Consider the following 26,594-nt stretch of genomic DNA (forward strand, 5'->3'; position numbering starts at 1 on the left):
TCATGAATATAAAGTCTATTGGATGAAATTGAGCCAAGTTAGTCTGATTTGTGTCGACTGTAAATGTTTGATGGTTCATGAGTCTCCTTTTCAGAATGAAGTATGCGTATGTATTGTCGAAAGAGAGAGCGAGAGAGAGAGAGAGAGAGAGAGAGAGAGAATAGTGAACATAGGTGATGGTGAATGTCTAATTGGTGTCCGAACCATCTCACCTACTTTTCTGAATTGTTTCTTAGGTGATTGTTGCTGGCTTTCTTCAACAATGACAGTATTAAATCTTAGTTTTACTACCGTTGATTACTGACAGCAATCAATGCTGAAATGTTCATAAATTACCGGTGGTTTATGTGCATCTAAATGTTAGAATCGATTACCACAACATAATCTACAAAACAGAGGCTGTTTACATGGGTATGCCATTCCGAATCTTTAAGAGTTATTCCACGTCCATTTCCTATTTGTACTGAAGAAGTCCAGTGGAAAAAGAAAAAGTCTTAGCCATTTCTCTTGCACAGCAGTTCAGGTATGGCAGTGGTATTACTTTAGTTATTTTCAAGGAGGGTTTGCCATAATAACTGGGAATTGTGATAATCTTTTTTCTATTGATTGAATCGAGAAATATACATTTACTAAAAAGAAATGTTATATTAACGGAAGCTTTCATGAAATTTTGGTTAGCAATAACACATATTCCAACTCCCGTTGTTGTCTGATTTCTTTGTTTGGTTATCTCATTCCATCCATTTTTTTCTTTTTGAAAAAAATGGATGGAATGAGATAACCAAATGAGTTGCTTTAAAAAGTTCGAAAATATTCATAAATAAAAGTATGAATACATAAATCTTTACAAATTATTAATGTATTGAATTATTTTATTCGTTACTGATGTTGAATATATTGCATTAATATCAGCAGGTAGTCATGACAACAGCAAACCAAAGACTCCCTTACTTGTTGAAAGATCCAGAATTCTCTGATGTTACGTTTGTAGTTGGAGAAAAGGAACCACGGACAAGAATACACTTGCATAAGCTGATACTTGCCCTGGGAAGCCCTACATTTGCTGACATGTTTTATGGTTCTTCAAATGAAGAGAGAGAAATATTGGATTCCGATGTTACATCAGAGGCATTCCAGTTTATGGTCAAGTAAGTTTTTTCAGTGTCATATTTGACGAGCATCCTTTCTTCGTAGACTTATTTTGTGTATTACTGGAAAATGCAAAAAAAAAAAAAAACCTCGACTACAGTAATCAGCAAGCTTGAAGATTCTCCAGTAATTATCTAAACTGTGCATTTTCTTCGATGTCTTTTCAACTGAAGGAGAGTGACAAAGTTTCAGGTAGCACAGTGTTTTCACAATTAAACGTCGAAACGGACCTGAGGGTAAAATAATTGGCATAAACAAATAACTGCTCCAATAGCCTTAGACACTTTGTTCTATAATTCTGATGCCAGCTTCAAAATAGAAGGTTTAATATTTTTTCTTTTTGATACCATTCGTATTGAGGGCAACATTTCATGGTTAGTCTTATTACCATACATTTCATAGGTCAATTGGTATATCTCATAGCGGCTTAATTCATTTTGAAGAGGATTTGGGAGCTGGGGAATTAGCAAGTAAGGCCATGTGTCTGATATATTGTATTTTTTAATTTCCTGTGCTTTAAAACTAATATTTATGCTTAGAGGGAAAAAACCACAAATTTTAGTAAGAGAAAAATCTGCTGCCTTCGATTCAGTATGAGATGGCTGAACGATCATCAGTTAAAATGCAATTATAACGGGTTTTCTCTCTCTCTCCTCCCAGGCAGGATTCAAACTGAGATATCTACCTGAAAGTACATACCATGGCTTTTTTCGATCGCCCTATATTTTAAGAGAGGGAACACTTTCACTTCTCTATGAGCATTACTAGTTCTTCAGACGAAATTTTCTTATCAAGATTCTATGCATCGCATTCTAGTTAACTTTAGAATCTAGATTATTCCAAGCAAGGGCAGTATTGCTACTGAAGGAGTGCAGACTCGACAGACCACACACAAAAAAAGTCTTTGTGAGGTAATGCAGATAAGTATTCGTTAACGAGATTGTTTGAGAGATTTTTAGGAATTAAAAGACAATTCAGAACGATAAAATCCTGAAGATAGGATCTGAAACCAATAAACTCAGCCTTGATTTAAAAGTTTAGAAAATGCTGAACGTGTTCTTGGAATTCATATCCAGATATATCCTTCTTGAGAGCAATGATTCATTATACTGTAAAATGTTGAACAGTTAAGAATCTCTCATTTTCTTTCAGTTCTTGTTTTTGTTATGTTTTTTGTCTTTCGGTTCACTGATGATGCCGTTCTTTTTTCAGGTACCTGTATACGGATGAGTTACAGCCAATCCAATCATTAGATGGTGCCATGGAAATATTCTGCATTGCTGAAAAATACCAAATTGAATTACTCAAAGAAAAGAGTAAAGAAGTTTTATTGGGACACGTGTCATCTGATAATGGCTCTCTGTGTAAAGTGTATGAATTCGCTAAGCCTAAGGAACTGTATCACGTGGTCCATAGTTGCCTGAAAATACTCGACAAACATACAGAAATAATTCTCAACTCTACCGATTTCTTGAATTGTTCGAAAGAGACCATGGAATTCATAGTACGCAGGGACACATTGACTATCCAATCGGAATATTGTTTATTTAATGCCATTCATAAGTGGGGATTAAACTACCTCACAAAAGAGGGCATCAAACCAACAAAAGAAAACTTAAGAAACCTTCTCAAAAATGGTTTTAATCATATCAGATTCCAGTTAATGACAGCACAAGAACTGGTGAATGTTTTAGAAACGAAATTGTTTACATATGAAGAAATTGGTCCTTTGATGTGTAAAAATATAAAACCTGCAACTAAAATTAAACGCCTTTCGTCCATTGGCAGCACAGTGAATTCTCCACGAAAACATCGTCCTTGGGAATGCTCCAAATTTTATTTAATTTCTCCCAAAAAAATGGAGAAGAATCACGAGTTCTTTCGGAAGCTCTCCAGTCCTAAAGATTGTGCCATTTCTTTTACCATGGATATCTTAGAGGGTTCCTTGATAATTCGTTATATTTCGATGATAATACGCCAGCCTGATGGAACTAAATTTCGGTTTAACGAAGTTCTCCTGAAACAAATTTCCTCATTTTCAAAGGAGGTGAGATATGTTTGGGATGAAGGCATAGATATAAGCGTTATCCCATTTACAGTGAAAAAGGGCGATAAATTGGAAATTAATGCAACTGCTACTGGAAAACAGATAGAAACATTTTTATGGTCTTCACCTGTGGAGAAAACAGTGCTAATAGAGGAATGCAAGTTCAGCGTGCAGTTTCGGGATAATTACAAAGTCCAATCACTTCGTGTTGTGATTTACAAGACCTAACATTGAATTCACGAAAATTTCAAACTGTTCCTGAAATAGCCCCGTGCTGTCAAACATGTTACTGAGCGTCTGAATTGAAACGAAATGAGGAAATCGAACTTATATTATATTCATCGCTTCGAACATACCAAATATATGCTGAAGAATTTTTTCGTAAGCTCTTCAATACTTATTTATTTACTTTCTTATAAAAAATCGTTTCTTATATGCATGAATCATACAACAAAAAGAAAAAAATAATAAAAATGATAAACGAAAATACTAACCAACGACCATTCTTCACGATATTTTATCCATTTATGATACATTTATCCATTTACTTTCACAAGATCAGTGGGGAACAGTTTCCCCCAAACAGAAACCTGACCTTCCCAGCCTTCACTGGCCTTCTTAGTTTACAGAATCTCAATCGAACTGAGTATCAGTAAAATGAGGTGGAAGAAACCTTTAGCGACAGAAACACACCGGAGTCTGGTCAAAGGCAAATGCAGGATGACATCGAGTATATTAATGCTACTGCTACTGGAAAAGAGATAGAAACATTTTTGTGGTCTTCTCCTGTGCCGAAAACAGTGATAGTAGAGGAGAGCCAGTTGCCATGAACAAGCATCTATGAGAAACACTTTTGGTACCTCGAGAAGTTCATACACTCATGATTTGAGGACTAAGGCCATTCTGACAGCTACTAGGGGTCCCACACTCTATTAGAAATGATCTGTCCAATAAGACGTGTCATTAGTTCATAGCAATACTTTCAAGTTGTATATGTAGTGTGTACATTCATTCATTACCTTCTTTAGATAAGCATGCCTGGTTTCCTCCTAACCTTTCAATGCCCTATTTATTCCAATAGTAATTTCATTCTCATCTAACTGATTCGTACTACAATTATTACACGAACATTAATGTGTCTGTTAATAGCTAACTAATAGTGATAGCAATATGTCGATACAATTGCTAATAATATTAAAAAAAATTCCCATTTAAAATAAATCCGTTAGTTCTGTCATAGTAACCGAACAGACTTTCTTGATATTTGAGGGCACTATGGAGGATCCGAAACCCAGGAAGAGGAGGAGGAGGAGGAGGAAGAGAGACGAAGCTTAACATGGGATAAATCCCTTAGAACTGCATTGGATATTCAAAGATATTGACATATGAAAGAACGTGCTTTGGACAGAGGAGTGTGAAAGACTCAACCTGTTTTGAAAATTAAAGAGAAGAAGAAGAAAATAAATCAGGTTTGTTATTAACAGATGTAGTATAATTTTCCACAAGAGCTATTCCACTTCTAAAAAAATTAAGATTATTCTGATGGCAATAAATAATTTATTCTGTTTTCTTTTGTTTAGTTTTCCTGTTATATTATTAGCGAAAATCCAAACTAAATTTTCTTTATGGAAATAATATTTACTTAGAAGAAGATACGCGTTTCTAACGTTGATATCATATCCATACAATGGCTTTTATTAAAGCGAACAGAAGTATTTAATAATCACTACGTATCATTAAGGTCGCTATCATAAAGAATGAAAAAAAACCGAAGCTGTTCTGCTTCACTTTCGTGATTATTTTATCTTTGAAAGATTCTGTTAATAAACAATACAAGTCATGTCTTCGATTTTAACAATAACAACAAAAGATTTGAATACTTTTTTTAAAGTGTGAAAATAATACAATTTAATGACGGACCAACGCTTACTACCAGTTACTGAAAAACTGGAATTGCATAATTATAAACAAATAAATAAATAAATATATTCAAACTAGTTCAAAATAGAGAATTACATCTCCACCACACATAACAACACTTATGGCGGATTGTTTCACTGCATAATACAAAAAATCCACAACAATAGAGGTTTTCGGGAAATAATATGACAAATGTTTGCATATATGCAATTCACCAGGTCACAAATAATAGTTAAGTATTGAGTGTAGTGTAATGCAAGACAAGTAGAAATTGTGATATTATTTTATGTGAAAGATCTCATTATTTACTTACTAGAATGAAACATGGATAAAAAACATAAGAATATAATGTTCCGATCTCATCTATTGGTTTTTGAGTTATTGATGATTACATACTGCTAACAAAAAACATATATTGGATATTATGCCACCTGGTGTACGAAAGTTGCAGTAGATTTTAGTCACTGTAAAGAAAGGAAGCTTTTATTATTATTATTATTATTATTATTATTGTTATTATTATTATTATAGCGCTTACACAGAGGGTGCTGTGTAGGCATACGAACGGTTGCAAGGTCGTATTGCTGGTCCCGTTTTTTATAGTGTTAATGTGGTTCTAACTCCTGTTTTTAATTTAAAAGTATCATAACGTAACTGTACTTGTCACGCTGAAGACAGTGAAATATAATTCATCGAAATCGGTCAGGTGCAATACAAAATCTGAGTGTGCCGAAAATTAAACACAGTTCACCGTGGTCACTAACGAGCATAGAACAAAGGACCTCGCCATCGTTACAGTTGTCCAAGGGAAGAAAGGTGAGCCATGAAGTGCAACAAGTGCCTGAAGGAATTACCGTCCGACGGAAGTCATATAACCTGCAGGAAATGCCTTAGGAATCTAACTTTACATGTTCCGAAATTTCAGAAACAACATGGCAACGCAAATCCAATTCCAAACGAGAGGATTGGAAATGTTTAAACTGCAAAGAAACCAAAGAAATGCCGCCACCCACAGTGCAACTGATTATGCCGGAGGCAGAATCGAACGATGAACTGAACAGACAAAAAAACACTGGTGAATCTTATAATTGCAATTCCGTAAATTTATTACTAGAAAAAGGTTTAGAAAATATAAAAGCCAGCTTAGTAGATCTTGTCCAAGAACTATTTGATAAACAGAATAAACAAATAACAAAAAATATTAGCGAATATGAAGAGTTTGTTACATTTAATAATACAACAATCGAAGAAGTCTTACAAACGGTAAAAGACATTAAAACCAGCATTAACGTACTAACTGACAGGCAACACCAATTGATAAAAGACACATCCGAACTCCGTCAAGAATTTAATTCCCTAAAACTACAATACGAACTTTTAAATCAACAACAACATAAAGAAGACCTTGTCATAAACGGTCTTCCAGAAAGTGAATCCACAGAAAATCTCAGAGACGTAGCTGTAAAGTTAGGTCATGCAATTGACATCCCCTACAGCATAATCATACTCAAACCATAAATCGGATTCCCAGGAAGAACAAAAAACAAGGTTCGCCACTACCTGCACCATTTATAGTTCGTCTGACAAGCAAGGCTACAAGAGACAATCTCATAAAAGCCAGACGACTGAAAAAACCAGTTGTCAAGGACTTAAACGCAACACAAGACAATACACCACTCTTTCATCTGAGGATTTAACACCTTTCAATCAGAATCTGATGTACCAAGCAAGAAAAGCTAAAACAGAAAAAAATTATCAATTTTTGTGGATCAAAGACAGCAAGATACTCTTGAGAAAGTCACAAACTTCAAAGTCTATACAAATAAAAAGCTCGGAAGACATAGATACGCGGCCAGAGTGAAATAAAAGACTCCAATTTATTTCAAAAAGAAGACCTCAACACAAGAAAAATGAATGTGAACCATCAGATAGATGTAATCACACACCAGAATACAACAGCAATTGTACTTTCGACTCTCTTGGTGCATGGAAACAACACAGAGTACAAGCGAGAGGACTCTCAATCTTGCATATTAACATCAAAAGCATCCGAAAACATTGGTTATTGTTACAGGCTTATCTTAGGAATTACACCGGTATTATTTATAATACCGGTGTAATTCCTAACAGAAATATCGATAACTAATGACGAAGCGACTGCTTTCCAAAATCCAGGCTTCCAATAACATAGATCTTGCCGCCAAACAAAAAGAGGGGATTGAATATTAATATTTATCGAACATAAATTAATAGCAAAAGAAACTGGTTATCAATTTGAGCATGCTGAAACCCTTTGCCTCGAAATCACTAATACAACAAATAAACAGCATCCCATAATAGTAAATGCTATTTACAGGCCACCAAACTTAAACATGATAAAATTCTTGCATGAACTCAATTGCTGGTTTTCACGCTAAGAAATAGGCTCAACCGAATATCTAATGATAATCGGCGACATAAACATAAATATTGCAAACGAAAACCAGAACAACACTGTACAATACCTAGACACACTATCCATGTATAATCTGATACCAACAATAATATCATCTACTAGAGAAGAAATATTCGGAAATACTATCACTGCCTCCTGTCTAGATTATATAAACGTCCGAGCACCACCAAACAGTATTGCTTCATCAGTCATAAAATGCGAAGTAGAAGACCATTACTTCACGGCTCCAAATCTGCACACCAAGACAATATCCATGCAATGTCCCACAGAAGAAAAGCGACAGAAAACAATAATAGACGAATAAGTATTTAACCACGAAATAAGAAAAACCAACTGGGAGCACATGGCATCAGATTCATACTGCAACATTAGACTCACACTGGAGGAAATATATCAAAAAGTTGCAAAGAAAGTCAGAATTCTCTCAAAAACAACCCAAAATCCCTGGATAACACAAAACTTAATCCTAGAAATACACAGAAAGGACACGCTATGGAAAGAATTAAAGCGATATCCAAATAACACAACTTTAAAAACTGAATATAAGATAACAAGGAATCGCCTTACAACACAAATAAGAAACGCAAAAAGAAACTACTACAGAGACAAACTAACTTCTGCACAAAACAACATGAAACAAACCTCGCACCTGATCAACGAGATGCTAGATTGTGCTTACAACACCACCGCCTCCGAATCCATAAAACACAGATTCACGAAATACGCAAAACCTATCCAACAACTAGCAAATGACTTTAACCAATACTTTTCAGACTCCATCCAATAAGTGCATAGAAATATTCCCCCAATCACAAAACGGGATCCTCCACTTGGACCACAATCAAAACAGACATTATGGTTCCCAACCATAAAAGAAGCAGAACTTTCTCTATAATACATCAAATCAAACTAAAAAAAGGCCCAATAATTGATGGAATAAGACCTAAGGATATCACGCAACATGCAACTAGTTTAGGGCCTATTCTACTAAAATTAATAAATTAAATATTTAAATCAGGACAGATACGAAGTATGCTTAAGACCGCCGTAATCACACCCATATACAAACACATGGAAAAAGAAGTTTAATCAGCAATTACAGACTCATAGCAACATTACCTATTATCAATCAAATTATGGAGCGGATCGTACTGAAAAAACACACAGCATATACAGAGATCTTTCATATTATCCCCAAAACACAATACGGTTTTCAGAAAAATAAGGGAACAACGTCTCTCTTGGAAGACTTTACAAACGTAATTAATACCGCCTTAGATAAAAACAAAATTGCCATGGTAGTCTTTATTGATCTAGCTACACTCACACATCAAACCTTGTTAGAAAAGCTGAGGCATGTTGGAATAGACGGGCCTCTGCACAGGTGGTTTACAAACTACCTCCAAAATAGAAAGCATATCACAAGTATCGGGTCAAACCGAAGTAGAGTGCTACCAGTAACCTGTGGAGTGCCACGGGGAGCTGTAATCTCCTCAACTCTATTCAACATTTACACGCACGATATTAATTTGCTACCTCTCAAAGGTAAGATATTCCAATACGCAGACCATACAGCGATAATATCCATCCATAATAACACAAACATATCCCAAACAAATATGCAACATGACATAAATCTGATCACAGACTGGCTCACGAAAAACTCCATACACCTAAACTGAGAGAAGACAAAATTAATGATATTCAGAAATCCACTGACTTGACCAGTTGATAACAAATATATAACCATCCAACATCCACTCTCCAACATAAAAAAAAAAAACACAGAACAGCGAAACCACTATAATCACTCAGATTGAAACAATACGATTCCTTGGAATTTACTTCGATGGAAATATGAACTGGAATAGCCATAAACCATCTATACAACAAACTCCGAACAATAACTGGCAAATTCTACAGGTTAAAAGAAATAGTTCCCACACACCTAAAAACACTGATATACAAAGCACTATGCCAAAATATACTAAGATACGCTATAACAACGTATGCTTTCGGTGCACCCTACAAACTAAATAGATTAATGTCGCTACAGTACAAAATCATAAAACTGACCTTTTGGGAACAAAAAGAAAATAACGACCTTATATACAGTGCAATGTCAGAAAACAAAATACTGATAGCAAAACATTTATGTCAATGTGCAGCTTTGCTTAAAATTATTTCGATGCCAACTACAGGACAGTCAGAAACACATATCGCATAACAAGACCTCAGACAAATAATTATATCACATATAAATACAATAACCACTACGGAAAGGCCACACGAACTTCTACATCCCAGACATGATAAACAAATTACCTTTTGAATACAAAAACCTTACAAACTACAATAGCCTGAAAAGAGCTCTAAGGACATACTATGAACAAGAAACACGCACCCAAAATACCATACAAATTTAATGAAACACAGTATATTCGTTCAGGCTTCCAGTTCAGCGACGCCTCAATACATTCCAAGTTATTGTGTGCGTGTGTGTATGTGTGTGCGTGCGTACGTGCGTGCTGGCGAATTTCTCAATCATAGATTTCGTAGCCTTCCAACACAGCAAAAAAAAAAACAATAAATAATAACCACCTGGTGTCATCCTCAGATAAGCTTACATATAAGCTTCGAGGATGAAAGCAGAGAAATTAGTTCTCATCCAAGATGTACCATATGTAACCAAGTGCATGGAATGTACGTATGACATGTAAACCAATATATGTAATTTATGTATTATATGTAAACAAATGTACGTAATGTAAATATCACATGTAAACAAATGTAAGTAATGTATCATGTGTAATCAAATGTATGTAATGTATGTAATAACTGTATCAAATGTATTCAATGTAATAAAAAAAATTATTATTATTATTTAATTTTTTTCTCTTTAACGCAGTGTTACTCAAGGTGAAGCACTTGCATCCTCTCTGCTACACAAAAGTCTGTTAGGAGTACGAAACACTTTTTGTTTAATTTTGATTACTTTTTTTACATTGATATTTATGTCACCGTATTCTTGCAGATAAGTGCAGGTCCCTTCTATAATTTAATTTTTAATAACTAAAAAAAATCTAAAGAAAGTTTTAAAAAATTACATGTCTCTTTGGCATTATCGACTGATCTCTTCGAGCCGCATCTGGTTGACGGCACATCGCATTGCAACCGATTGGTTTCAACTGCTTGCATTTAAAGTTCCAATTCAATTAATCCGAAATACGCTGTCGGAATTTTCCGCTAAATTTCGTAAGCATTCGTGTCATAATAATTGTCTTCAGCAATGTCTCACTACCGGTATGTGCTTCTATATATGTTTAATCGTGTTTGTATCAGCAGTAATTTCGGCATTATTGGTCATTAACAAATCTCGAAGTGCAAATAATTAATATTAAACATTTTAATTAATATTAATATTTTTCATTTGTACTGGTTAAGAATGGGATGTTTGAAACGCACAACTTAATTAATTTAAATTTTAACAACTACTTTTAAAACAACAATTATTTTCATATTATTGTTTACAAACGCAGTCGTGTTGATTAATCTAATTTATTTTATTTTATTAATTTTATTTTATAAATAAGTATTGCGGAGTATAAATATAATATACTTACTTTCCTTGTTATATTCGCTTGACTTCTCAAACCATTTGCTGGACAATGAAAAATCCGATCCTCACAACAGCATTTTGACTTGATATTCAGAATATTTGTATTCCAAATAAGAATAACATTGCAACTGAGCATGTGTTATTTCATAAATAAATCCAAAACTCACAATAACGATCCAGTTATTTATTGGATATCAACAGATGCCATATGGTCGCTTAGATGCTCGGTGGTGTGTCAAACTAATCCTCGCCATGTGGTCTTCTTGTATGCCTTTCTGGAGGCTTCAATGCTCTGAAGATCAGACATGCCATCCGTCCATCTAATTGACCGTCTACCTCTTCCTCTTTTACAGGAAGTTTATCTTTTATTACTGTTTGGAGAAGTCCTCCTTCCATCTCTCAACTTGTCCAAATTATTTCAACTTTTTCCTCTCATTATCCTTAAGAAGACTTAAAAGTAGACGGTCAAGCTACACTTTGCAAAGAACAGCATTGGTTTACTAAATAGAGGTCATGTCGGAGTACAATTTGTTCGTATTTTATAATAATGTTACATCTGAGCTGGATAAAGGGAATGGATACACTATGATACTGTTCGACTTTGCTAAGACGCTGATAGGATACCACATTAAAAGCTGTTGTATAAACTAGAGAATATCGAATTAGAATATAAGCTATTGGTATTCAGAAGTGGGTGGCTGAAGGAGAGGTATCAGACAGTGGATGCGGTGATGTGAATCTGCCAGATCTAATGTGACTAGTGGTGTGTCCCAGGGATCGATCCTTGAATCATTGTTGATAAATCTCTACATTAACGATATTGGATAGGAGCTGGCAGGAAATCCTCAGTTGTTTCTGATGATAAAGATAGGCAGAACAATGGTTCAATGTTAGTAAGCTTAGAAGACAGTACTTCTGATTTATGCAGAGGTTGTGAGTTCAGTCTCACCGGGGAAATCGTTTTTTTTTTTTTTTTTTTTTTGCAGGTCGGGTAGTTAGTCGAACCTCTCTACAGTCAAAAGACTGTGGCTTCGAATCTTGCCATGGGCATGAATGTTTGTGATTTTCTGTCAAAATCTGTGAAAATACTAGTGATGGTGAGGGAGTAGATGACGTTGGTGTACACGATGATGGATGGTAGTTGCGGTTCGCTGTTGTTGGTGGATTCAGTGTTGGAGAGGAAGAGTTTTAGAGTAGGTGCTTTTCATTGATCCGTGTTTGGACTACCTGATGGTGTCACGAAATAAAAATTATATTTATTATAATTTATAATAAATATTATAAAAAATTTTTATATTATAAAAATTATATATATAAAATTACATGTGTGTATAAAAATCACACACACACACACACACACACACACACACACACACACACACACACACACACACACACACACACACACACACACACACACACACACACACACACACACACACACACACACACGATATTGATGGTTTTCTACACTAATCCATCCTAACACACATTGGTAACCTATTTCATATTTAGTACCGTAGACTTCAGGATTCGGCTCTGGAGACTAAACAGGAAACTCTGTGAAAACATTATTTTGAGTCTAAAATAAGAGGAAAACGGTGGCTGCACAGTGAAGAAACCAGAGATGTCTGTCACCTAATGACTTACTCAAATATTTGTGCCAGAGTAAGATTTGAATCCTATTGTTTACAGAAAGTAGACAACGTCCACTTTACCACAGAGAAATACAAATAAGTTTTCTTTTATGTTTATCTGCATTATTACTATTTTTTAATTACTTTATTTTTCTTTACAAGAATTCTTATCATAGTGGAATTGGAATCCACAGTGTGGTCATTGTAGCAAAGCGGATACGTTAAGCACTGAGCTGCTTGGTTCAGAGTGTAATATATGTGTCAGAAAATGTTTGACACATATTGCAGTTTATAATTTTTCCAGAAGTTTACCATACTAAACGAACTATTCGAGTTATTTAAAATTTGTATTTAATTTACTTACTCAAATTTGCATTTTATTTACATTAAGATCTAATTTTGTCACATAGCAAAAATTGCTGTATATCTCCAGTCAAATTCTTCCCAATATCATTAGTGAACAGGGTGAATAACAATGAACCAAGCACTGATACTATTACAGATTCACATTCCCCGCATAACACTTTTTGATATCTGTCAGTCAGCCATCCTCTTATTTAATATTTTATAATCCAAAACCATATTCTCCATTTTATGCACGAGGTTTCTATGCTATATTCTGTCAGAAGCCATGACAAAATCCAAAAGTATCATGGTGTATCCATTCCCCTTGTCTAAGTGGTAACATTATTAAAGAACGTGAGCAAGTTGCTGAAACATGACCTTCCCTTAGTACACCCATGCTGTTCATTGCAAAGCAGAGGTTCTCTGTCGACTATTATGTGAATAATTATCTCCTGAGCCATCTGAATAGGTAATTGAAGCTGAAAAATTACGGCAACACGAAGATTCAGGATAAAATGCTCTGATATTATGATGATGCATATATACATTCACCTAAGAAATAAAAGTCAGATACTCAGAGTTATGTAAGTACACTACATCAATTATTTTAAGCATCTAACCATACAAATGTGTTTTAGTAATGAATTAATTGTTTCACACTTGCTTCACAAATGTTCTACTATTGTTAAATAAAATTTATTTTTATGTATGCGTTTAAACTGTTTTTTACTTTTAACAAAGTAAAATTTTTCGCAAAAAAGTTTCATATAAACTTATTTTATGGGGGCGCTGAAAACGTTTTGCCCAAGGGCGCCTCCTACCTACAGCGTGGCATTACCTACAAGTCCAACCTATTCCAATCATTTTGCAAGTACAGTACTTCATATCAGCAGCATTCCTGATTACCCTACCCATCCTTGCATTGTCAGGAAATAGTTCTATGCCGTTTGTCAAATCCTTCCCAACATCATTAAACTAGAGATTGGATAATAGTGGACCAGGGACTGATCATTGTGGCATACCACAGGTCAGAAGCGCACTCAGGATTTAATCTTGAGGGGGAGGGGCGGGCCCTAGTTGAGTAGACGATTTGAAAATACACACTAGACATCGCATACGACCTAATGTCTGAGCATCTGCAATGATCTCTAATTCATAAGTAGTATAGAAATAGGACACGACACAACATAAATAAAAAAAAAGAATTTTAATTAAGAAAAGATTTTTGAAAATTTTTCTAGTGTTTTTTTCCCGTTTTCTTTGGGGTTTGGGCCCCCTTGTCTACCCCCTCCCCTCTGGGTGCGCTACTGCCACAGGTTACCTTAAACTCACATCTCCCGTAAACCATTTGTTGATAACAGTCAGTCAGCCATCTGTTACCACGTTAATATTTTATAATGCAAACCCATGTTTTCCAATTTATGCAGCAATCTTCCATTCTGTATTCTGTCAAAACCCTCGCAATGTCCAGACGCATCATTACAGATTACAGTCAGATTACATAACGGATTATATTCAGATTACATAACGGATTATATTCAGATTACATAACGGATTATATTCAGATTACATCACGGATTATAGTCAGAATACTTAAGACGGTCCCTCCAGCCATCATAGCTGATGATTCCAAGCTCAGGCGAAAATAGGGGGAATTAAAATCGTGCCGTATCTCCTCGTAAAAGGGGCTCACGAACGTTGTATCATTATACGAAATAAAAAAACAAAGTCGCATATCTTGAATGCTCCAGTTACACTAACTGAATACTTCTACATGCTTCTAATTACTCTTCTACTCGAATATATGATTCGAATTTCTATTCGAAAAGAGATAATTGATAATATAACCAGCTAATAATTAACATTTATATTTGTAATCGAAGAGCTGTAATGTATATTACATTACAGCTGGAATTTGCTATTTTTGAGACTGCAGCATACATGACGGTTAGAGGAAGAAGAGAAATGTATACATTACACTTGAGAATCCCCATCATATTTACTTACTATTTATACTTACATCGAAACAGCCTACGGGAAGAGTGTCTGTTTATTGTGTGTTCTCCGGCAAGTTTGTCTGTGCTTGTTTGATAAAAATATTTCCTTCGAAGAAAATCTCTCTTATCTCCGTGTCATAAAGTCTATCAATAATATGTACATCGCGGGAATCGGGGTCTGAACCCACAGGTTCGATAGTAGTTGCGATTTCCACTCACTCGGCCAACTAAACCAGCTTGGCAAATATTAATATATATTAATATATTTAACTGATTCATAATTTCAGGCACGAATTTGTCTGCAATACATTCCATTCACACACCAATCTTCATGAAAGAGAATTCTATTCCTCACTCCCTTGTTCACCACACTTGTATACAATTTTTATTTGATGTCTTCTTGTCCTTATTCCCTCCTTTTCTTCGACCTTTGAAAAATATTCCAGTTATCTAGGAATGAGTGTCATATCATCCGATGCCGCCTTTGTTACTCTCCTATGAAACCTTTCAAGGATACTTAACTCCTTCATAAATCTGTGCCCAGCAATCTAGATGTGGCCTAATTGAAGGTTTGAGGGAGAGAACGGCGATTTGTATCTCTATCAAAAATTATTCTAAATTATTTATGAATGCGCTGTATCAATTTAACTTACAGTCGCTTTCCGTGGTACCCTACGATAAATTACTCATACGACTTGTCATATAATATTCATTATACTATTCCTTATAACATGCATATTTATTAGATCCATACTTCATCGTTGTATTGAAAACCCCTTTATCAGTCCTACACTGGGTCTTTGGACTTAATAGAGATACCCATTAACAACAATAATAATAAATTCCAAAGCCTATTAGATACGAAACAATTCCTAGATCTAATAGTGTTTACATATACGTTCTTACATGTAAGAACAAACTTACAAGTTTTGCTGAGTTACGAGCTTAAAGACTCTGGTTTCTTCCATGAGAAAAATTCGTGCCCTTCTACACCAAAGTTCAGCGAACTCTTGAATTGGTTGAATCAAGGCAATGAAAATGTTCCAGTTTTTGGGCTATAATCTACATTGTCTATAGGTCTTTATATTTGTAGATAGCTAAAGTCTTTGTTTTTTAATTCCATCATTAAGAAAGTTACCAAGAGAGTAACATAATAACAAGTCCTTACTTCTGATAAAAAAATTAATAATTAATTATTATATTCATTTGACAAAATGGCTGTTCGTCAAGAAACAGCTGGTACTTTCTCTGACTTTAAAAAAAGTATCACCACAGTGTTGTGTTCAGTAGAATACTACGGTGGTACAACTTCAAGTCAACAACATTTTCAAATGGCTTCTATCTTTTCTGGTACAATAATTATCTTTAGATCGAATTTTGGCAAGAAAATTTAGCATTGAAGCATATTATATACTCTGTCCCACTTAAAATATTTGTAATACGGTTGGTGTTCTTTTTTTAATTACAGCAGAAGCATCTAAGGCTATAAACCAAACTATTATGTTTGTTAACGGCATGCATTCTTTTTGGGTTTTCTTCAATGAAACTCCGGATTAAAATCCACTTGAGTTTTCAGGGAGAAAAAAAAATCCTTCAAACTCTGAATGAGAATTGCTTACTTTTCAGACGAAAAATTGCAATATTTTTAAGTGTCAGACGAGATTCAAAACCAAGCATACACAGCCAAACTAAATTTATTGTTGGTGCAATTTGAAATTGGTGTAGTCGATAACTGGAAACTGAATGGTCATTCAATCTCCAGCTGTAGCCAATTCAGAGTAGCTGGCCCAAAACGAAAGCAAAATTTTTTTTTTACACGTTATATGTTATAAAAGAATAGTTTATAATTTTGCTGGCTATATCTGAAAATTCAGCTCATATCTAATATCTATACTCCGTGGAAATGCAATGAACCTTGAGAATAGTAAGCGGTGCAAACTGCCTTACTGCTGATTTAAAAAAATTGACAAGTACTGGTTTCTCTATTTGCGAAATTTAGAGAGTTTTAGATGTTTTTTTTTTTTTTAGTTTGTTTTATAAATTATAATTAACTCCCGACTTTCTTGTTGCGCATACAGCATTCTCCGTTCTCCCCATTTTCCGTCTTGCGATTCATACTGATCATCCATATATAATCAGGGTCGTGTATTCAGGATATGCTAGGTGTGCGATGCACACCCACGGAATAGAAATATCACGGCTATTATATTGCATTTATTCATGTAAAAGACTCCCCTAATTATTTCTTGGCTTCGAGTGATTCCCAAAATTAAACATATTATACTAATTGTTCATGAAGAGGACGCTTTTCGGCGAGTAAAAATTTCATGACATTCGCATTAATAGCTCAATTGCGCTGTCACAATTACGGACACATTTCAGTCCTTTGAACAGACGTACAAATGGCGCAGCGGGTCAAATTATTAGCTTTCCCGTGGTTTTAAACCACACAGAAAGTGAGAGAAGGTGTGCGCTGAGACAATAGCACCCATAAATCAGTGGCTGTGGTTGGTTATTGTGTGAATCAATCCAATTAAAAATTTTTATTTGTCACAGTTGTTGTTTTCTGAGTTTCGTCTGTTTTACTTGCAGGAAGTGTGAACTGACGTGTTTAAAATTACATATTAAAAACCCGACATAGACAGGTTTTTAATATGTAATTTTCTGCAAATAATTTATAATTTTTTTGCCCATATTTACAATGGGAAACAGTGTTGATGATCTGCTCAATGTCCCGTTTTCTGCCAGAACTTTTGCAGATTGCAGGATTGTAGTCGAAGGAAAAGCTTCGTTCTCTTCTTCCAAATTTTACACCTTTGAGGAAATCAAATATCCTCACCAAATATAGCATTCTCCTTCACTATTATTTGCTAATATATCTTATAACAAATGCATTGTCCCCCTATCTAGACAGATTTGGTTACTATTATTTATTGCACATTATTGTATTTATCCTACAATTAATTGCATTGTCCCAATTAAGATGAACTCTGATGTGCAATGCACTCTTAAAACTTTCATATATCGGATCGATAAAAATGCAATCATAGTCAAAATGAGTTATCGACGCCACTCGATTATTAGTGTTAAATAGTGTGTCAGTGTCATATACAATGTTTGTAATTATTCTTAATGAGTGAAAAACTTTTAATAAACACGAAACACGACCTTATACATTTTAATAATTATGTATACATTTATGTGTAAACAAGGTGGTGGTTTCCATTTTTATTCGTAATACTGGTTAGCTGTTTTGAAACCGCGTTATCTTAGCATAGGCACGTGCAATTTTATGATAAGAAACATGTTTCAAGCTTTTCATTTGATAAGAAAGAAAACTGAACTCTGCCCTAACTGTTAGTATTAATTTTGGTTCGAAGCTGGAAGAAGACAGGTAAGAAGTAATTTTTCCGTTTTTCACGATTTAAATATCAAAACTTCAGAGAAGTTTTAATTGCACGTGAAGGGTATCTTAAACTAAACAAATTACTGACAACTGTTTTATGAATATTAATATTTTTGTTGGATTAGGTAACGAATTTAAAGTTATCAGGGTTAAATAAATGAGCACTGTAGCACAATGGTTCATTGTAGATCGCGACTCACGACGGACATATGATTAATTCTATTAAGAAATAAAATTAAATATTTAATATTTAAAAGTTTAAAATATTAAATAAGGGTGGTTAATCCTTCAGCTATTAAATTTATAAAATGTTTTAAAAAAGTTTGATCTTTGGTGCGGGGATGCTCAGTGATATGAGGCTAAAATTTAGGGAAAGCATTCATGACTTGTGTGGACAGTACAATGGCTTATTGCGGTAATGTGGAGGACACTGAGAGCAAACGTAAGGAGATTATGGTTCTATTGTATCAGGCACGGATCACGCCATGTGCAGCGTTATCATCATCATCATCAAATGGTTCTAATCAGTAGTTAAGCACCTATGACCTTCCGAGTATCATTGCATTTCTTAACCATAATTGTAGGATATTGTGGATCCTCTATACTTATAAGAATTCTAAGACTTCGTAGTATACAAACTGCTTGTGTCCTAGGCCGTTTTCCCTGATTACAGGATCATAAACCCATGTTTCCGAGAGGAAATCCCTGCCACCTCCATATGAGACTGGCTAAGTCATCTTCAGTTAAACAGTCCTGATAAAGGTTTTTCGCATCCTAGAGGAGATTCGAATCCAGTTATTTCCAATCAAAGGGCTCCATCTCTGTCAATTCAGCTACGGATGTTCTTCCATATATATATAGATTACCGTGAATAATTTGGTCATGCGGTTTCAAAAAAGAATGTCGAGATAATGGTGATATTGGGAAAATGTCCGAAGGCAATCAAAATATTGCATATCGACTCAATAATTTCTGATACGCATAATGGTAATTGCAAACAAAGGTCTCACCTTACGCCTATCATCCTATGTCATAAATTGATGAGGTGTTATTACGAGATTAAGATGGAAATTTTTCACAGAATGGGGAAAGACAAAAGACCATCCCGCTTACCAAAAAAACACCTTACCAGTACATACCAGTATGTACTGGTAAGGTGCTTTTTGAATGCAGACTGATGGACGAGTAGAATGCGTTATCCGAGACTGTGGTGAGCAACGACATCGTGAATGCGTTGAGGCATGGTTTGATGTTACTTAAGTATAAAGAGCTAATAAGCTTCATTTCGGCAATGAAAACATTACTTAAATTAAGGGGATATTAAATCCCACATAGTTTTAAAACCGAATAAGAAACTCAAAGATTGGAATCAGAGAGTTTCTTACCGAATATAGTAAACTATAAAGTATCGGCGACACTAGCGTTAGCCAATGCAAGTGATCCTAGTACGTAGTACAATACCGGACGACTCGTTGCAAAGGTGGGGGAAGTTCAGATCGCTATTCTTAGGTATTTTCCATAATGTAAAAACACATTTCCTAGGAAATGTATGCTGTTATTACATTATGGAGGGAGGTCACTACCCAGACCGGTTTCATCCTTTTTTGAGGCTTCATCAGTGAGTAGCTAGACCTAATACCAAAGTGTATAGCGAAAAGAACTTATATACTCTGCGAAAACATTACTTAATTTAAGTAATGTTTTCATTGCCGAAATGAAGCTTATTAGCTCTTTATACTTAAGTAACTTAATGGTTGTACCTGTTTGGATAACTCGTTCGCAGAGTATATAAGTTCCTTTCGCTATACACTTTGGTATTAGTTCTAGCTACTCACTGATGAAGCCTCAAAAAAGGCTGAAACCGGTCTGGCTAGTGACCTCCCTCCATAATGTAATAACAGCATACATTTCCTAGGAAATGTGTTTTTACATTATGGAAAACACCTAAGAATACCGATCCGAACTTCCCTCACCTTTGCAACGAGTCATCCGGTAGTGTACTACGTACTAGGATCACTTGCATTGGCTAACGCGAGTGTCTCCGATACTTTATAGTTTACTATATTCGGCAAGAAACTCTCTGATTCCAATCTTTGAGTTTCTTATTCGGTTTTAAAACTATGTGGGATTTAATATCCCCTTAATTTAAGTAATGGTTTGATATGTTATTCTTGGGACACTGTTAGCCTTTCGAATCCACGGAAGTTTGATGATAATAATACTATTATTAACAAAATAGAGTTTACCTGCTAAGAATCTTGGGTTTTTATACTACTATATTAACAAAAATTGTATTGGGCAACTCACGCCATTCAACACTAGACTTGTTTCGGACGATTTCCTAGCAATTTAGATTATAGAATGCTCTATTTATTCACCGAAGGAATGAAGAAAAGTTATTTTGGTAAATGTTATTTGAATTTACTTAAATATATTCATTTTATTTTGCTATGCACTGTTCACACGAGATAGTGAACGACTTAAAGCAAGCTTCATCCATTAATAAATAGTTAACTTCATTATAATGAAATGTGAGTTATTTATGTATTCAAAGTTCTACCTTTTCCCTACACTTTCAACATCATTAAATATGATGTTTGAAAAAACATCATTAAATATGTTTTTTCAAATATGAATAGGGAATATATACAGAGGGATACGTATAACAACAACTCATGGATATAAAGTCTATTGGATGAAATTGAGCCAAGTTGGTCTGGTTTGTGTCGATTCTAAATGTTTGATGGTTCATGAGTCTCGTTTACAGAAAGAAATTTGCGTATGTACTGCCTGAACTGTTTCTTTGCTTCCCATGCTCGGAGTCCATTAGTAGGTTTGTAGAGAAAGAGAGAGAGAGAGAGAGAGAGAGAGAGAGAGAGAGAGAGAGAGAGAGAGAGAGAGCAAAAACAGTGTGAACATAGGTGATGGTGGATGTCTAATTGGTGTAGGAACCATCTTCTCAGCTGCTTTTTTGAATTGTTTCTTTCGGTGGTCTTTGCTGCTTCCTTCAACAATGACAGTAATAAATCTTAGTTTTACTACAGTTGATTGCAATCCAATCAATGCTGAATTTTTAATCAATTATCTAGCTGGTTTTTGGACAGTCTAAATGTTTGAGACGATTAGAAAAATATCATCTACAAAACAGAAGCTGTTTATATGGGTATGACATTCCGAATCTTTAATAGTTATTCCATATCCTATTTGTACTTAAGGACTCCATAAGGACATATTCTTATATATTTTGGCCATCTCTATACTAGCTATTGCTCTTGCACTTCTTTCATTTGTTGCTTTAAAAAATTCGAAAATATTCATAAATATAAGTATGAATACATAAATCTTAGCAAAATATTAATGTATCGAATATTTTAATTAATTATTACTGGTGTTGAATATATTGCATTAATTTCAGCTGGTAGTCATGACAACAGCAAAGCAACGATTCCCCTCCTTGTTGAAAGATCCAGAATTCTCTGATGTTACGTTTGTAGTTGGAGAAAAGGAACCACGGACAAGAATACACTTGCATAAGCTGATACTTGCACTGGGAAGCCCTACGTTTGCTGACATGTTTTATGGTTCTTTAAATGAAGAGAGAGAAATATTGGTTCCCGGTGTCACACCCGAGGCATTCCAGTTCATGATCAGGTAAGTCATTAAATTTTTTTTCATGTCATATTTGACGAGCGTCTTTTCTCTTAGATTTATTTAGAGTATTAACGGAAAAGGCGAAAAAAAAATCAACTAGTCTTCAGTAATCAACAAGTTTGAAACTTCTCCAGTAACCATCTTAACTGCTCTATCTTCTATGTCTTTTCAACTGAAGGAGAGTTACAAAGTTTCAAGTAGCACAGTGTCACAGTGTCTCCACAATTAAACGCAGAAACTGACCTGAGGATATAAGTAATTGACAAACAAAATACTTCTCAGATAGCCTTATACACGTTGTCGGTAATTAATGCTGATAGCAGTTTCCCTTTTGAGTAGTCAAGGCAATCTTTCATGGTTAGTCTTATCACCACACACACACCATAATCAATTCGTATATACTCATAGAGCCTCGTTCATTCTGAAGAGGATTTGGGTGTTGGGGAATTAGTAAGTGTGGTCATGTATCTGATTTATTGTATTTGTTAATTTCGTGCGCGTTCTAGTAATATTTATGTTTAGAGGGAAAAAAGAAGGGAAAAGAGAGAAAAGAGAAACTTCTCCAGTAACCATCTTAACTGCTCTATCTTCTATGTCTTTTCAACTGAAGGAGAGTTACAAAGTTTCAAGTAGCACAGTGTCACAGTGTCTCCACAATTAAACGCAGAAACTGACCTGAGGATATAAGTAATTGACAAACAAAATACTTCTCAGATAGCCTTATACACGTTGTCGGTAATTAATGCTGATAGCAGTTTCCCTTTTGAGTAGTCAAGGCAATCTTTCATGGTTAGTCTTATCACCACACACACACCATAATCAATTCGTATATACTCATAGAGCCTCGTTCATTCTGAAGAGGATTTGGGTGTTGGGGAATTAGTAAGTGTGGTCATGTATCTGATTTATTGTATTTGTTAATTTCGTGCGCGTTCTAGTAATATTTATGTTTAGAGGGAATAAAATCTCAAATTTTAGTGGGAGAAAAACCTGGTTCTTTCGATTCAGTAAAAGATGACTAAGCGATTCTTAATTGAAACACAATTATAACGGGTCCTCTCTCTCGTCCCAGGCAGGTTGCAAACTGACATATCTACCCGAAAGGTAAATGTCATGTGGTTCTTTTGCACACCCTCTATTTTAAGAGAGGGAGCACTTTCACCTATGTATGAGCATGGCTAATTGATCTTCAGACGAAATGTTCTTATCAAGATTCTTCGCATCATTGATAGATTTCGAATCTAGATTATTCGAAGCAAAGAGCAATTTTGCTACTGAAAGAGAGAAGACTCTTCAGATCAAAGAATGTTTTGTAAGGTCGAGACTGATAACTATTTCTTATCGAGTTTCTTTGATTGTTTTTGTGAATTAAAGTGAAATTTCAGAACGATTAACTCCTGATATTATGATCAGGATTTTAAAAGGTTACAAAATGCTTAAGTATTCCCGGGATTCATACTAGATATTTTCATCCAAAGAATAATGACTCATTATCCATTTAAAAGTTTGAAGAGTTAAAAATCTCCTTAAGAGCATCGCACTTCCTTTCAATCTTCTTTTTGTTATATTTTTGCCTTTTGGTTCATAGCTAATGATGCTGTTCTTTTTTTTTTTCAGGTACCTGTATACCGATGAAGTACAGCCAATCCGATCACTAGATGAAGCCATGGAAATCTTCTGCATTGCAGATAAATACCAAATCGAATTACTCAAAGAAAAGAGTAAAGAAGTTTTGTTGGGACAAGTGTCATCTGACAATGGCTCTCTGTGTAAAGTTTACGAATTCGCTAAGCCTAAGGAATTGTATCACGTGATCTACAGTTGCCTGAAAATACTCGACAAACATACAGAAATAATTCTCAACTCTACCGATTTCTTGAATTGTTCGAAAGAGACCATGGAATTCATAGTACGCAGGGACACATTGACTATCCAATCGGAATATTGTTTGTTTAATGCCATTCACAAGTGGGGATTAAACTACCTCTCAAAAGAGGGTGCCAAACCAACAAAAGAAAACTTGCGTAATCTTCTTAAAGATAGTCTCAATCATATCCGATTTCAGTTAATGACAGCAAAAGAACTGGTGAATATTTTAGAAACGAAATTGTTTGCATATGAAGAAATTGGTCCTTTCTTGTGTAAAGATATAAAACCTGAAACTAAAATTAAACGTCTTTCGTCCATTGGCAGCACTGTGAATTCTCCACGAAAACATCGAGCATGGGAATGCACCCAATATTATTTAATTTCACCCAAAAAAATTGATAAGTATAACGAGTTCGTCCGGAATCTCTCCACTCCTACAGATTGTGCCGTTTCTTTTACCATGGATATCTTAGAGGGTTCCTTGATAATTCTTTATATTTCGATGATAATAAGGCAGCCTGATGGAATTGAATTTCGGTTTAATGAAATTCTTTTGAAACAAGAATCCTCATTTTCAAAACAGGCCAGATATGTTTGGGATGAAGGCAAAGATGTAAGCGTTATTCCATTTGGGGTCAAAAAGGGCGATAAATTAGTAATTAATGCAACTGCTACTGGAAAACAGATGGAAACATTTTTGTGGTCTCCAATTGTTCAGAAAGCAGTGCTAGTAGAGGAGTGTAAGTTCACTGTGCAGTTTCGAGATAATTACAAAGTCCAATCACTTCGTGTTGTGATGCTTCACAAGACCTAACACGAAATACGTGTAAATTTGAAACTCTTCCTGAACTAGCCCCGTTGTGTCAAACATATTACTGAGCATCTGAATTGAAACAAAATGTGCTAATCATATTTACTTTATATTCGACTCTTCGAAAATACCAATTATGTGCTGAGTAATTTTTCGTTAGCTCTTCAGTACTCATTTACTTACTTTTTTATGGAAAACCTTTTTCTTAAAAGCATTAATCATAAAAAAAGAAGAAACTATTCAAACAAAATACTGACCAAGGACGATCCTTCATGGACCTTTTATCAATTTATGATCCGTTACCTTCACAAGATCGGTGGGGAACAGTTCCCCTAAGAGAAACCTGATTTTCCTAGTATTCACTGGCCTTCTGAATTCACAGAATCTCCACCGAACTGAGATTCATTAAGATGAGGCGAAAGAAGCCTTTAGCGACAGAAACTTATTGGGGTTTGGTCAAAGGCCACTGCAAGACGACATCGAGAATCCATGAACAAGCCTCTATGAGAAACCAGTTTGGTACCTCAAGGAATTCATACCCTCATGATTTCGAGACTAATGCCACTCTGATAGCTGCAAGGTGTCCTACACGCTAATGGAAATCGTCTCTCCAATAACAGTTACCATTAGTTTATAGAAATGCTTTTAAGTTATATATGTAATGTGTACTTTCATTCATTATCTTGTTTACTTAAGCATACGTGTTTTCCTCCTAACCTTTCAATTGCCTGTTTATTCTAATAGTAATTTTACTCTCACGCAACTGATTCGAACTAAAATAATTACGAGTGTTAATGTATCTGTTAATAGCCAACTAATAGTAATAGTAATGTAACTAATATGTCGAGACAATTGCTATTAATGTTAAAAAGGAACAATTTGATTTTTGAACCTGACAGAGTTATCTCGTATTTGAGGGCACTGTGGAGGGTATGAGACCCAGGAGGGGGGGAGATTAACATGGGAAAAATTCCCTGAGAACTGCATTGGACTTTCAAATGTATTTTCATATGAAAGAAATTGCTTTGGACGAAAAAGGGTGGAAGGCTCTTATTCATGAGGGACTCAACCCGTCTTGAGAACAGAAGACAAGAAAAAAATAAATCAGATATGTTTTTCTAACAGATGTAATATAATTTTCCACAAGATCTATTCGATTTCTAAAAAAAATTAAGATTATTTTCATTGTAATGGAATTAAGTAATTTAATCTGTTTATTGTTTCCCTGGTATATTATTTGTCAAAATCCAAACTGAATTTCTTTTATGAGGGCGTTTGTAGAAGGTACCTTGATATCTTATCTGTACAATGGCTTTTATCAAAACGGATAGAAGTATTTAATAATCACTAGGTATTGTTAAGGTTGCTATCATGAAAGAAAAAAAAAACGAACCTGCTCTACTTCTTCTTCGTGATTTTATATTTGAAAAATTCTAGTAATAAAGGATGCAAGTCAATTCTTCAATTTTAACAATGCACGATTTGAATATATATATTTTTTAATTTCTTAAAAGAATACGTTTTGATCACAGACCAACACATACCACCAGTTACAGAAACACTGAAATTGCATAATTATTAATAAATAAACATTACCACACCTAATTAAAAATAGAGAATCACATCCCAACCACACATAACAACAGTTATGGAGGATTGTTTCACTGCATAATACAAAAAAAACGACA

General features: G+C 34.8%; 2 protein-coding genes across 2 annotated transcripts; both read left to right on the plus strand.

The window, feature by feature from the left end:
- Positions 1-916: 916 nt before the first annotated feature.
- On the plus strand, positions 917-4,730 carry LOC150106027 (BTB/POZ domain-containing protein 6-A-like). The gene is made up of 2 exons (XM_090393761.1): positions 917-1,148; positions 2,362-4,730. The coding sequence occupies exons 1-2, from the start codon at positions 922-924 to the stop codon at positions 3,422-3,424; spliced, it is 1,290 nt and encodes a 429-aa protein (XP_090249887.1). The 5' UTR covers positions 917-921; the 3' UTR covers positions 3,425-4,730.
- On the plus strand, positions 4,619-26,239 carry LOC150106028 (BTB/POZ domain-containing protein 6-B-like). Its single transcript, XM_090393760.1, has 3 exons — positions 4,619-4,665; positions 21,991-22,226; positions 23,844-26,239. The coding sequence occupies exons 2-3, from the start codon at positions 22,000-22,002 to the stop codon at positions 24,907-24,909; spliced, it is 1,293 nt and encodes a 430-aa protein (XP_090249886.1). The 5' UTR covers positions 4,619-4,665; positions 21,991-21,999; the 3' UTR covers positions 24,910-26,239.
- The last annotated feature ends 355 nt before the right edge of the window (positions 26,240-26,594 follow it).

Source organism: Typopeltis vanoorti, chromosome 6, assembly GCF_054136105.1.
Source record: "Typopeltis vanoorti isolate ZY-2024b chromosome 6, IOZ_Tvanoo_1.0, whole genome shotgun sequence".
Taxonomy (NCBI): domain Eukaryota; kingdom Metazoa; phylum Arthropoda; class Arachnida; order Uropygi; family Thelyphonidae; genus Typopeltis; species Typopeltis vanoorti.

Coding starts and splice junctions, on each gene's coding strand:
- LOC150106027 (XM_090393761.1), top strand. CDS start 922: ATGACAACAGCAAACCAAAGACTCCCTTACTTGTTGAAAGATCCAGAA. Junction 1,149..2,361: donor GCATTCCAGTTTATGGTCAA/GTAAGTTTTTTC, acceptor TTCTTTTTTCAG/GTACCTGTATACGGATGAGT.
- LOC150106028 (XM_090393760.1), top strand. CDS start 22,000: ATGACAACAGCAAAGCAACGATTCCCCTCCTTGTTGAAAGATCCAGAA. Junction 22,227..23,843: donor GCATTCCAGTTCATGATCAG/GTAAGTCATTAA, acceptor TTTTTTTTTCAG/GTACCTGTATACCGATGAAG.